The 13,576-nt window shown below is 42.4% G+C and overlaps 1 protein-coding gene across 5 annotated transcripts in view; it reads left to right on the forward strand.

Moving 5' to 3' along the window:
- The window catches only part of LOC146426709 (importin subunit beta-1), a 78,409-nt gene that overhangs the window by 51,388 nt on the left and 13,445 nt on the right, over positions 1-13,576 (forward strand). For 3 of the 5 annotated variants that reach the window (XM_085083440.1, XM_085083439.1, XM_085083442.1), the window contains exons 8-16: positions 633-743; positions 2,446-2,547; positions 4,145-4,369; positions 6,253-6,444; positions 7,988-8,118; positions 9,198-9,345; positions 9,867-9,938; positions 10,612-10,756; positions 12,254-12,336. In XM_085083440.1, coding sequence (XP_084939566.1) covers positions 633-743; positions 2,446-2,547; positions 4,145-4,369; positions 6,253-6,444; positions 7,988-8,118; positions 9,198-9,345; positions 9,867-9,938; positions 10,612-10,756; positions 12,254-12,336 — 1,209 coding nt within the window. Of the gene's footprint in view, positions 1-258; positions 295-632; positions 744-2,445; positions 2,548-4,144; positions 4,370-6,252; positions 6,445-7,987; positions 8,119-9,197; positions 9,346-9,866; positions 9,939-10,611; positions 10,757-12,253; positions 12,337-13,147; positions 13,374-13,576 lie in introns of those variants that run through there. The other 2 variants (XM_085083441.1, XM_085083443.1) reach the window with 2 other exon arrangements.

Consider the following 13,576-nt stretch of genomic DNA (forward strand, 5'->3'; position numbering starts at 1 on the left):
ATATTCATATTGGATATATTCCTATTGGATAAACCCCAAAAATGTGATTTTTTGTCCCCAGATCACCACTGAAGCCATGAAAAGTGACACAGACGAGGTGGCTCTGCAGGGATATATTAGATATAAACCCCAAAAATGTGATTTTTTGTCCCCAGATCACGATTGAAGCCATGAAGAGTGACATAGACGAGGTGGCTCTGCAGGATATATTGGATCTATTGAATATAAACCCCAAAAATGTGATTTTTTTGTCCCCAGATCACGATTGAGGCCATGAAGAGTGACATAGACGAGGTGGCTCTGCAGGGATCTATTGGATATATTGGATATATTGGATATATTCCTATTGGATCTATTGGATATAAACCCCAAAAATGTGATTTTTTTCCCCATTTTTGTCCCCAGATCACGATTGAAGCCATGAAGAGTGACATAGACGAGGTGGCTCTGCAGGGATATATTAGATATATTAGATATATTGGATATAAACCCCAAAAATGTGATTTTTTTGTCCCCAGATCACGATTGAAGCCATGAAAAGTGACACAGACGAGGTGGCTCTGCAGGGATATATTAGATATATTAGATATAAACCCCAAAAATGTGATTTTTTTCCCCATTTTTGTCCCCAGATCACCATTGAAGCCATGAAGAGTGACATAGACGAGGTGGCTCTGCAGGGTATCGAGTTCTGGTCCAACGTGTGTGACGAGGAGATGGACCTGGCCATCGAGGCCTCCGAGGTGGGGAACGGCACATTCCCAAAATTCCCCAAAAAATGGGAATGCTGGAGCCCTGGGAAGGGTTGGAGATCCCAGGATTATCACCTGGGAATGCGGAATTCCTGGGAAAAGCTGGGAATCCCTGACAATGCTGAATTCCTGGGAAGGGCTGGAAGTCCCTGGGAAAAGCTGGAAATCCCTGGATTATCCCTTGGGAATGCTGAATTCCTGGGAAATGGGAAGGGTTGAGAATCCCTGGGAAGGGCTGGGAATCCCTGGATTATCCCTTGGGAATGCTGAATTCCTGGGAAGTGGGAAAAGCTGGAAATCCCTGGATCACCACCTGGGAATGCTGAATTCCTTGGAAGTGGGAAAAGCTGGGAATTCCTGGGAAGGGCTGGGAATCCCTGGGAAAAACTGCAGATCCCTGGGAATGCTGAATTCCTGGGAAGCGGCAAAAGCTGGGAATCCCTGGCAATGCTCAATCCCTGGGAAGGGCTGGGAATCCCTGGATTATGCCCTGGGAATTCTGAATTCCTGGGAAAAGCTGGGAATCCCTGGGAATGCTGAATTGCTGGGAAGGGCTGGGAATCCCTGAATCAGCCCCTGGAATGCTGAATTCCTTGGAAGTGGGAAAAGCTGGGAATCCCTGGCAATGCTGAATCCCTGGGAAGGGCTGGGAATGCTGAATTGCTGGGAAATGGGAAAACCTGGAAATCCCTGGGAAGTGGGAGAAGCTAGAAATCCCTGAGAGGGGCAGGAAGTCCATGGATCAGCCCCTGGGAATGCTGAATTCGTGGGAGGTGGGAAAAGCTGCAGATCCCTAGGAATGCTGAATTCCTGGCAATTCCTGGCAAGTGGGACCTGGGAAAAGCAGGAAATCTTTGGGAAAAGCTGGAAATTCCTGGGAAGGGCTGGAATTCCCTGGATCAGCCCCTGGGAAATCTAAATTCCTGGAAAGCAGGAACTGGGAAAAGCTGGAAATCCCTGGGAAGGGCGGGCAGGAAGTCCCTGGGAAAAGCTGGGAATTCCTGGATCATCCCCTGGGAATGCTGAATTCCTGGGAAATGGGAAAAGCTGGAAATCCCTGAGAGGGGCAGGAAATCCATGGATCAGCCCTTGGGAATGGTGAATTCCTGGGAAGTGGGAAAAGCTGGAAATCCCTGGATTATCCTCTGGAAATGCTGAATTCCTAGGAAGGGGGAAAAGCTGAAAATCTGGATCAGCCCTTGGGAATGGTGAATTCCCTGCCTGGTTTTGAAGTCACCAGGAGCAAATAAAACTCCCAAATGGGTTTTTAAATTCTCATTTTGAAGTCCTTATTTGGGAATTTTAAAGTCTTCCTTATATTGATAAAAATCAACTTTTCACCGCTTTATTTCTTGACCACCAAAAAATGTTAAAACCATATAAAAACAGATCATTGAAAAAAATAAAATAGTATCAAACCAGATAAAAAATATTGATAAAAATCAGCTTTTCATCTCTTCATTTCTCAACTGCCAAGAAGAAATTAAAACCATATAAAAAATAATCACTGAAAAAAAATAATACAAAACCACGTAAAAATATCGACAAAAATCGACTTTTCACCTCTTTATTTCTTAACCATGGAAAAAAATTAAAACCGTATAAAAACAGATCACTGAAAAAATATAAAATAATATCAAACCAGATAAAAAATACTGATAAAATTTAATTTTTCCCCTTTTTTCCCTCTCAGGCAGCAGAACAAGGCCGGCCCCCAGAGCACACCAGCAAGTTCTATGCCAAGGGAGCTCTGCAGTACCTGGTGCCCATCCTGACCCAGACCTTGACAAAACAGGTGAGGTGGCATCCCAAAAATTCCCAAAATTCCAGAAAAAATTCCAGAAATTCTCGAGAAGAGGCACTGCCTGGTCTGGGATGAGGTTTCATGCACCACTCTGAGCTGGTGATGCAGTGATTGTTCTGGCTGAGACTGGGATTTGCCTCCTTTTTCCTTGATTTTTTCCCTTGTTTTTGGGGTTTCTGGAGAGGTTTGGTGATTCCCTGGATTCCTGATGGAATATTTATGGCATTAAACCAAATATTCCCAATCCCCTGGCTCGTCTGGGATGAAATTCCTGGGATTTGCCTCCTTTTTCCTCGATTTTTTTCCTTGTTTTTGGGGTTGCTGGAGAGGTTTGGTGATTCCCTGGATTCCTGATGGAATATTTATGGCATTAAACCAAATATTCCCCAGATTCTGCGAATTCCTGGGATTTGCCTCCTTTTTCCTCGATTTTTTTTCTCTGTTTTTGGGGTTTCTGGGGAGGTTTGGTGATTCCCTGGATTCCTGATGGAATATTTATGACATTAAACCAAATATTCCCAATCCCCTGGCTTGTCTGGGATGAAATTCCTGGGATTTGCCTCCTTTTTCCTTGATTTTTTTCTCTGTTTTTGGGGTTTCTGGAGAGGTTTGGTGATTCCCTGGATTCCTGATGGAATATGAATATTCTAATTCTCATTAACCAATCCAGAACAAGCTCCAAACCCTACAGCATTTACACACAACCTATAAGAATCATCCCATTACCATATTTTGAATATTCTAATTCTCATTAACCAATCCAGAACAAGCTCCAAACCCTACAGCATTTACACACAACCTATAAGGATCATCCCATTACCACACAGGGTTATATTTTAAACCCTAAAAACTGCTTTTTGGACCGTCTGCCATCAGGCAGGGTCTGCTCTGACCCTTGGATCTGCCTGCAGTCAGAGGGGATTGTTCCATCAAGAAGGGGGATTATCTTCAGTCAGCTATACTATTGTTTGCCAGTTGTTCAGTAACTCAGAGCTTGTCTTCATCTCAATTTCATTTTGTTTCTCGGTATACTTCCCATATTCTTGGCATCTTTTGCCAGGTAACCGTATTTATATTTATATGCTATATTTTTTTAATATATATATATATAAAATATATTAAATATTATGTAAATATGTAATTTATATTATATAACTATACAAATATTTATTGAAATATTTATAATATTATATTTAATATAATTATATTTATATTTAATATAAGTATAGATATATTTATATCTATAAATATAAACATAAATATATTTAATATAAATGTATATTTATAATTTTATATATAAATATTTGTAATGTGATAATTTTATTTATAAAAATTATATAAATATATATTATATATAATATATTTAATTTTTATCTATAAATATATATAAGTTAAATATATTGAATTTTATATATTTAATATATTTAATATTTTGTAAATATAAATATTTTGTAAATATAAATATTTATATATATAATATTTACATTTATAAAATATTTATATTATATATTTTTTAAAAATTTGTATATATATATATATATGTTTCCTATTTCACCTTCCCCAACATCCCCATGCTGCTTTTTTTCAGGACGAGAACGACGACGACGACGACTGGAACCCCTGCAAGGCGGCTGGGGTGTGCCTGATGCTGCTGGCCACGTGCTGCGAGGACGACATCGTGCCCCACGTGCTGCCCTTCATCAAGGAGCACATCAAGAACCCCGACTGGAGGTACCGCGACGCCGCCGTCATGGCCTTCGGCTGCATCCTCGAGGGGCCCGAGCCCAACCAGCTCAAGCCTCTGGTCATCCAGGTGGGGTTTGGGGAGGAAATTTGGGTGGGTGGTTGGGGGGCAAAGGGTGGTTGGTGTTAGGGTTGAGTTGGAGGGAAATCGGAAGGATAGCTTCTGGTTTTGGAGGCTTTTAGAGCTAAAAATCCCGTGGTTGTTTGGAGGGCAATGGTTGGTTTGTGTGAGGGTTGAGTTGGAGGGAAATCGGAAAGATAACTCCTGGTTTTGGAGGCTTTTAGAGCTAAAAATCTATGGGTTATGTGGAGAAGAACAGTTGATTTGCACGTGCTCTTACATCAAGGAAAACACAAGGATATTACCTGGTTTTGGAGGCTTTTAGAGCTAAAAATCCCGTGGTTGTTTGGAGGGGAATGGTTGGTTTGTGTGGGGGTTGAATTGGAGGGAAATTAGAAGGATTGCTCCTGGTTTTGGAGATTCTGGAACTAAAAATCCCTTGTTTTCAGCTAAAGAGCTATGGGTTATGTGGAGGAGAATACCTGGTTTGCACATGTTCTTAAATGAAGGAAAATCAAAAGGACATCACCTGTTTTGGAGGCTTTTAGAGCAAAAAACCCCCTGGGTATTTTGGAGGGGAATGGTTGGTTTGTGTGGGGTTGAGTTGGAGGGAAATCGGAAGGATGGCACTTAGCAAAAATCCTTATTTGCAGGAGGGTGTCAGCTTCGGACAGCCTCTTAATTGAAGGAAAATGGAAAGAAGGTTTTGGGATGGGTTGGAGGTGAAAGTGCCATGGATGGTTGAGGGAGAGTGGATGGTTTGTGTGAGGGTTGAGTTGGAGGGAAATGGGAAGGATTGCTCCTGGTTTTGGAGATTCTGGAACTAAAAATCACTTGTTTTCAGCTAAAAATCCATGGGTTATGTGGAGGAGAATAGCTGATTTGCATGTGCTCTTAAATGAAGGAAAATCACAAGGATAAAACCTGGTTTTGGAGGCTTTTAGTGCCAAAAAATCCCATGGTTTTCTGTGGGAGAATACCTGGTTTGCACCAGGTGAAAATGCCATGGGTGGTTTGTGTGGGGGTTGAATTGGAGGGAAATCGGAAGGATTGTTCCTGGTTTTGGAGGAATTTAGAGCTAAAAATCACTTGCTTTAGAGCTAAACATCTATGGGTTATGTGGAGGAGAATAGCTGATTTGCACATGCTCTTGCATCCCATTTCCCCTCACATTTCTCCCATTTTTCTTTGAATTTCTCCCGTTTTCCTTGGAATCTCTCCCATTTCCCCTCACATCTGTCCCTTTTTCCCTCACATCTCTCTCTTTTCCCCTCATATCTCTCCCATTTTTCTTCAAATCTCTCCCATTTCTCCTCACATCTCTCCCGATTTTCCCTCAAATTTCTCCCGTTTTCCCTCACATCTCTCCCATTTCCCCTCACATCTCTCCCATTTTCCCACAGAAGATGCAACCATTGTGAAAAGCCGGGCCACCTTACAGACCACCATTTCAAACACCTCAAACCCACAAGATTTACCCTTCCTCACCTTTTTTCCTCCTGTTTTCCCCAGGCCATGCCCACGCTGATCGAGCTGATCATGACCCCAGCGTGGTGGTCAGGAACACCATGGCATGGACAGTGGGCAGGATCTGCGAAATCTCTTCAAATCTCTCCCTTTTACCCTCACATCTCTCCCATTTTCCTTCATATCTCTCCCATTTTCCTTGGAATTCATCCCATTTTCCTTCAAATCTCTCCCCTTTTCCCTCATACCTTTCCCATTCTCCTTTGAATCTCTCCCATTTCCCCTCACATCTCTCCCATTTTCCCACAGAAGATGCGGCCATTGTGAAAAGCCAGGCCAACTTACAGACCACGACTTCAAACACCCCAAACCATCAAACCCACAAGATTTACCCCTCCTCACCTCTTTTCTGCTTTTTTCCCCAGGCCATGCCCACGCTGATCGAGCTGATGAAGGACCCCAGCGTGGTGGTCAGGGACACCACGGCCTGGACGGTGGGCAGGATCTGCGAGATGCTGCCCGAGGCCGCCATCAACGACATCTACCTGGCGCCGCTGCTGCAGTGCCTCATGGAGGGGCTGAGCGCCGAGCCCAGGGTGGCCACCAACGTCTGCTGGGTGAGAACAGCCCAGGAGCCAAAATCCAAAGGGAAATGTGGCTCCTGAGGGGATCTGGGAAGGTTTTCCCCTCATGGAGTCTGAGGGGTGTCAGTGCTGGTTGTGTTGGGTGATTGTGCTCATCTGAGAGTTTGGTGGGGAATTCCTCTGCCCTGGGCAGAGGTTTGGCCACTTTTTCCTTGATTTCCAGCCTGGACATCCCTTGAAATTGTTCTGTCTTGTCTAGTAAATCAGGAGCAGGGGCCTGAGGCTTTTGGAGCTAAAAATCCCTCTGTTAATTGGAGGAGAATGAGTTGCACATGCTTTCACTTTAAGGAAAATCAAAACGATATCACCTGGTTTTGGAGGCTTTTAGAGCCTGAATTCCCTGGCCTGTTTGGAGCAGAATGTCTGATTTGGACATCCTCTTAATTTAAGGGAAATTAAAAGGATGTTACCTGGTTTTGGAGGCTTTTAGACCTGAAATCCCTGGGTTAATTGGAGGAAAATGAGTTGCACGTTCCCTTAGTTTAAGGAAAATCTAGAGAATCTGGGAAGGTTTTTGCCCTCATGGAGTCTGAGGGGTGTCAGTGCTGGTTGTGTTGGGTATTTGTGCTCATCTGGGAGTTTGATGGAGAATTCCTCCATTCCTGCCCTGGGCAGAGGTTTGGCCACTTTTTCCATAAGGGAATTGTCCTTAATCCAGCCTGGACATCCCTTGAGGTTGTTTGGTTTTGTCCAGTAAATCAGGAGCAGAGGCCTGAGGCTTTGGGAGCTAAAAATCCCTGAGTTAATTGGAGGAGAATGAGTTGCACATCCTCATAATTTAAGGAAAATCAGAAGGACATCACCTATTCTGGAGGCTTTTAGACCTAACTGGAGGAGAATGAGTTGCACATCCTCTTAGTTTAAGGAAAATCAAGAGGATCTGGGAAGGTTTTCCCCTCATGGAGTCTGAGGGGTGTCAGCGCTGGTTGTGTTGGGTGTTTGTACTCATCTGGGAGTTTGATGGAGAATTCCTCCATCCCTGCCCTGGGTGGCTTGTAGAGCCTGAATTTTATGGGGTTTTGGAGGCTTTTAGAGCCTGAATTCCCTGGCCTGTTTGGAGCAGAATGTCTGATTTGGACATCCTCTTAATTTAAGGAAAATCAGAAGGATGTTACCTGTTCTGGAGAATTTTAAAGCTAAAAATCCCTGGGTTAATTAGAGGAGAATGAGTTGCACATCCTTGTAGTTTCAGGAAAATCAAAATGGTATTGCCTGTTCTGGAGGCTTTTAGACCTAAAATTCCTTGTGTTAATTGGAGGATAATGAGTTGCACATGCTCTTAATTTAAGGAAAATCAAGATGACATCACCTGTTTTGGAGGGATTTAGACCTCAAAATGTCTGGGTTAACTGGAGGAGAACAAGTCACACAACCTCTTAATTTAAGGAAAATCAAACATATCTGGGAATCTTTTCAATTTTATCCAGAAAACCACCACAATCCAACCTTCCACAGCCACGAGGCTACAAAACCAACTGGTATTTTTTTTTTATTTTAATTTTATTTTCCATCCCAGGCTTTCTCCAGCCTGGCTGAGGCTGCATACGAAGCTGCAGACGTGGCTGACGACCAGGAGGAACCTGCAACCTACTGCCTGTCCTCGTCCTTCGAGCTCATAGTGCAGAAACTGCTGGAGACAGCCGACAGGTGAGAGAAAAATTCCCCAAAAAACCCTTTTTCTGGTTATTTCCTCACTCCAGGATCGTGGGATCTTTTTGGGAAGGTTTGGGTTAAAACGTGGATTTTTTTGGTGGCGAAGAAATGGAGGGATAGAGATGGAAATTGTAGGAAAATGGGTCTTGCAGGGGAAAATTATTCAGTGTTTTGTCCATATCTTGTTCTAGGAAGTCCAGGAGTGTCCCTTCCCTATTTTCTTTTGAATCTCTCCTGTTTTCCTTGGAATTTCTCACGTTTTCCCTCACATTTCTCCCATTTTCTTTGGAATTTTTTCCGTTTTCCCTCACATCTCTCCCGTTTTCCCTTCAATTTGTCCCATTTTCCTTCAAATTTCTCCCATTTTCCCTCGAATTTCTCCCATTTTCTCTCACATTCCTCCCATTTTCCTTGGAATTTCTCCCGTTTTCCCTCAAATCTCTCCCATTTTCCCTTGAATTTCTCCCATTTTCCTTCACATCTCTCCTGTTTTCCTTGGAATTTCTCCCGTTTTCCCTCACATTTCTCCCGTTTTCCCTCACATTTCTCCCGTTTTCCCTCACATTTCTCCCGTTTTCCCTCACATTTCTCCCGTTTTCCCTCACATTTCTCCCGTTTTCCCTCACATCTCTCCATTTTCCTTCAAATTCCTCCCATTTCCCCTCGAATTTCTCACGTTTTCCCTTGAATTTCTCCCATTTTCCCTCAAATCTCTCCCGTTTTCCCTCACATTTCTCCCGTTTTCCCTCACATTTCTCCCGTTTTCCGTCAAATTTCTCCCATTTTTCCTTGAATTTCTCCCATTTTTCCTCACATCGCTCCTGTTTTCCTTCAAATTTCTCACGTTTTCTCTCACATCTCTCTCGCTTTCCCTCACATCTCTCCCATTTTCCTTGGAAAAAAACCCCAAAAATAATTTTAAAAAAACCATGCCAGAAATAGCTTCACAAATTCCCTTTATTTCAAAGCTTTTCAAGTGACTCCTGCTTATCACAACACTCAGATGGAGCTGCTGCTGCTTCACCAAAATAAAAAAAATTCTGTTTTTTCCAATTTTCCTCCTTTTTCTGCAGACCTGACGGACACCAGAACAACCTGAGGAGTTCAGCTTACGAATCCCTGATGGAAATAGTGAAAAACAGTGCCAAGGATTGTTATCCTGCTGTCCAAAAAACCACCCTGGTCATCATGGAGAGACTCCAGCAAGTGCTGCAGATGGAGGTGAGGAAATACTGATTGGAAAAAAGGGAAATTTGGGTAATTCCTGATTGAAAAAAAGGGAAATTTGGGTAATTCCTGATTGGAAAAAAGGGAAATTTGGGTAATTCCTGATGATTGAAAAAAGGGAAATTTGGGGAATTCCATGGCTGGAATTGTCCAAAATCCAAATTGATTTTTTTATTCTCATTTCACATTTATTTTATTTTTTATTCTCAATTCACATTGATTTTTTTATTCCCATTTCACATTTATTTTATTTTTTATTCTCATTTTCCCATTGATTTTTTATTCTCATTTTCCCATTGATTTTTTATTCTCATTTCCCATTGATTTTTTTTATCCTCATTTCCCATTGATTTTTTATTCTCATTTCCCATTGATTTTTTTATCCTCATTTCCCATTGATTTTTTTATCCTCATTTCCCATTGATTTTTTATTCTCATATTTTTTTATTCCTTTTTATTCTCTTCTATTTTTTAATCTCATTTCACATTTATTTTATTTTTTATTCTCCTTTCAGTCTCACATCCAGAGCACCTCAGACAGAATCCAATTCAACGATCTCCAGTCCCTTCTCTGTGCAACTCTGCAGGTAAATTCCTCTTTCTTGGGTTTGGATTTTTGAATTCCATGGAAAATAGGGAGAAATTCCAAGGAAAAGATGAGAAATTCCATGGAAAATGGGAGACATTCCATGGAAAACAGGAAGAAATTCCAAGGAAAATATAAGAAATTCCAAGGAAAATATGAGAAATTCCACAGAAAATATGAGAAATTCCATGGAAAACAGGAAAGAGACACTCCTGAACTTCCTAAAACCAGATATAGACAAAATCTGGACTTTGAAAGAAGTGAAAACAGAGACTTAAAATTAGTATTTTTCTCTGGAAATTAAGGGCTTTTTTTCCTTCTTTTCCTGGGAAATCTTGCATTTCCACCACTTTAATCATTTCTAAAGTCAAACTCAACCCTTCAGCACTCTTCAACCCCCCCATGAGAGAAAAAAAAAGCACTTTATTATTATTATTTTATTTTTTAAATTAATTTCATATTTAAATCTGACCAGCTCCCACTGAATCCCAACAAAACAAAATCAAATCCAGCTGGAAAATCCAAACAAACACCACTTCCCAACCACAAAAATCAGATTTTTTAACACCACCACACCTCCCACCTCACCCCACATGGGGTGAGAATCCTTTATTTCCCTCCCAACCACCGATTTTTTTCCGATTTTCCCCTTTTTTCCCATTTTTTGCCCCCAGAACGTGCTGAGGAAGGTGCAGCACCAGGATGCCCTGCAGATCTCAGACGTGGTGATGGCATCTCTGCTCAGAATGTTCCAGAGCACGGCAGGCTCAGGGGGAGTGCAGGAGGATGCCCTGATGGCTGTCAGCACCCTGGTGGAAGGTCAGGAAATGGGGTGGGATTTGGGGATTTTGGGGCACAGCGTGGGGGAAATGGTAATTTGGGGTTGGGTTTGCTCTGGAAGGGGTTGAGGGTGGGTGTGGGATGGTGGGGAGGTGGAGATTTAGAGTGACTTTCAGCCTGAGAAATTCTGGGATTTTAAAACCCAAATCACCTTGAAATGTGGAATTTTAGGTTTTTTATATTTTTTATTATTTCCAAGGAAAAGTGTGATAAAGTAGTAAAGGAGAGTTTGGGATGTTCACATCCCTGGAAGTGTCCAGTGGAGCAACCTGGGATGGTGGGAAGATGTCATTTTAGGGTTCCTTTCAACCCAGGAAATCCTGGAATTTTAAAATCCAAATCACCTTGAAATGTGGAATTTTAGGTTTTTTATATTTTTTATTATTTCCAAGGAAAAGTGTGATAAAGTAGTAAGGAGAGCTGGGAATGTTCACATTCCTGGAATTGTCCAGGGATCAGGTTGGGTGAGTTTTGGGATCATGGAAGGTGTTCCTGTCCATCCTTTCAACCTGAGAAATCCTAGGATTCTAAAATCCAAATCACCTTGGAGCGTGGAATTTTAGGTTTTTTGTATTTTTTGTTATTTCCAAGGAAAAGTGTGATAAAGTAGTAAAGGAGAGCTGGGAATGTTCACATTCCTGGAATTCTCCAGGGTCAGCTTGGATGAGTTTTGGGATCATGCAGGGTGTTTCTGCCCATCCTTTCAACTCAGGAAATCCTGGAATTTTAAAATCCAAACCACCCTGGAATGTGGAATTTTAGGTTTTTAATATTTTTTTATTATTTCCAAGGGAAAGTGTGGATAAGGTAGTAGAGGAGAGCTGGGAATGATCACATTTCTGGAATTCTTCAAGGCAAGGTTGGATGAGTTTTGGAATATTCCTTTCAACCCAGGAAATCCTGGAATTCTAAAATCCAAACCACCCTGGAGTGTGGAATTTTAGTTTTTTATATTTTTTTATTATTTCCAAGGAATAGTACGGATGAGGCAGCAAAGGAGAGCTGGGGGTGTTTTCCTTCTCTCTGGAATATTTTCCCTGCCCAACCCTAGGTGGAGAGTTCTCCAGAATTCCTGAGTTTGGGAATTCTGTCTTCAAAAATCCACAGGGAATTTTTCCAGCCTGGGAAGATCTGGATAATTCCAGATTTTCCCTGAGTTTGGGTGGAATATAAAAGTTGGAATTTTGGTTTGTCATTAATGGCAGTGCCATAAATTGGGATTTTCCTTCTCTCAGGAATATTTCACCTGTACAGTCCTAGGTGGAGAGTTCTCCAAAATTCCTGAGTTTGGGAATTTTGTCTTGAAAATTCCACCAGGATTTGGGCACTTTGGGATTTGGAATGGAAAATCTGGATAATTCCAGGTTTTCCCTGAGTTTGGGTGGAATATAAAAGTTGGGATTTTGATTTCTCATTAATGGCAAATGCCATAAATTGGGGATTTTCCTTCTCTCTGCAATATTTTCCCTGCTGCAGTCCTAGGAGGAGAATTCCTGAAATACATGGATGCCTTCAAGCCTTTCCTTGGCATTGGGCTGAAAAACTACGCCGAGTACCAGGTATGGATCAGCTTCTCCCTTTTTCCAGAGAAATCTGGAATTTTCCAGCTTGGGTGAATTTTGGGATCATGGAAAGTCTCCCTGCCCATCCAGTGGTCACTTCCAACCCAGGAAATCCTGGAATTCCAAAATCCAAACCACCCCAGAGTGTGGAATTTTGGTTTCTTGTATTTTTTTAATGATTTCCAAGGAAAAATGTGGATGAGGCAGCAAAGGAGAGCTGGGGAGGGAATTCCTGTTTTTTCCTCTTCAATCCCTGAATTCCATTTTTTTTTCCTCTTAATCCCCTGAATTCTGTTTTTCTCTTAATCTGCTGAATTATCTTCCTTTCCCTTCAATCCCTGAATTCCCTTTTTACCTCTTAAATCCCTGAATTCCTTTTTTTTTCCCTTAATCCCCTGAATTCCCTTTTTCCCCTTTCATCCCTAAATCCCCATTTTTCCCCTTAAATCCCCAAATTCCCTTTTTTTCTCTTAAATCCCTGAACTTTTTTTTTTTTCCTTTTAAACCCCTGAATTTCCTTTTTCCCCTTCAATCCCTAAATCTCCTTTTTTTCCCTTCAATCCCTGAATTCCCTTTTTCCCTCTTATTCCCCTCTGAATTCTCTTTTTTCTTCTTTGGACAAGGGATGGAGGGAATGGCTTTAAATGGGAATGGGGTCTGTTTGTCTGTCTGTCTGTCTGTCTGCTGTGGGGCTGGGGGGTGACCTGTGCTGAGCTCTGTGTCCCTGCAGTCCAGCATCCCAAATCCCATCCTAAATCCCAAACCCCACCCCAAATCCCACCCCAAATCCCAAATCTGTCCCTTGCAGGTGTGTCTCTCAGCTGTGGGGCTGGTGGGTGACCTGTGCCGAGCTCTGCAGTCCAACATCCCAAACCCCATCCTGAATCCCATCCCAAATCCCAAATCCCACCCCAAATCCCAAATCTGTCCATTCCAGGTTTGTCTGTCAGCTGTGGGGCTGATGGGTGACCTGTGCAGTCCAACATCCCAATCCCCATCCCAAATGCCATCCTAAATCCCAAATGCCATCCTAAATCCCAAATCTGTCCTTTGCAGGTGTGTCTGTCAGCCGTGGGGCTGGTGGGTGACCTGTGCCAAGCTCTCCAGCCCAACATCCCAAATCCCACCCCAAACCCCACCCCAAATCCCAAATCTGTCCCTTCCAGGTGTGTCTCTCAGCCGTGGGGCTGGTGGGTGACCTGTACCGAGCCTTGCAGTCCAACACCCCAAATCCAAT

Source organism: Lichenostomus cassidix, chromosome 27, assembly GCF_008360975.1.
Source record: "Lichenostomus cassidix isolate B80296 chromosome 27, HeHo_3.0, whole genome shotgun sequence".
In the NCBI taxonomy this organism is placed as follows: Eukaryota; Metazoa; Chordata; class Aves; order Passeriformes; family Meliphagidae; genus Lichenostomus; species Lichenostomus cassidix.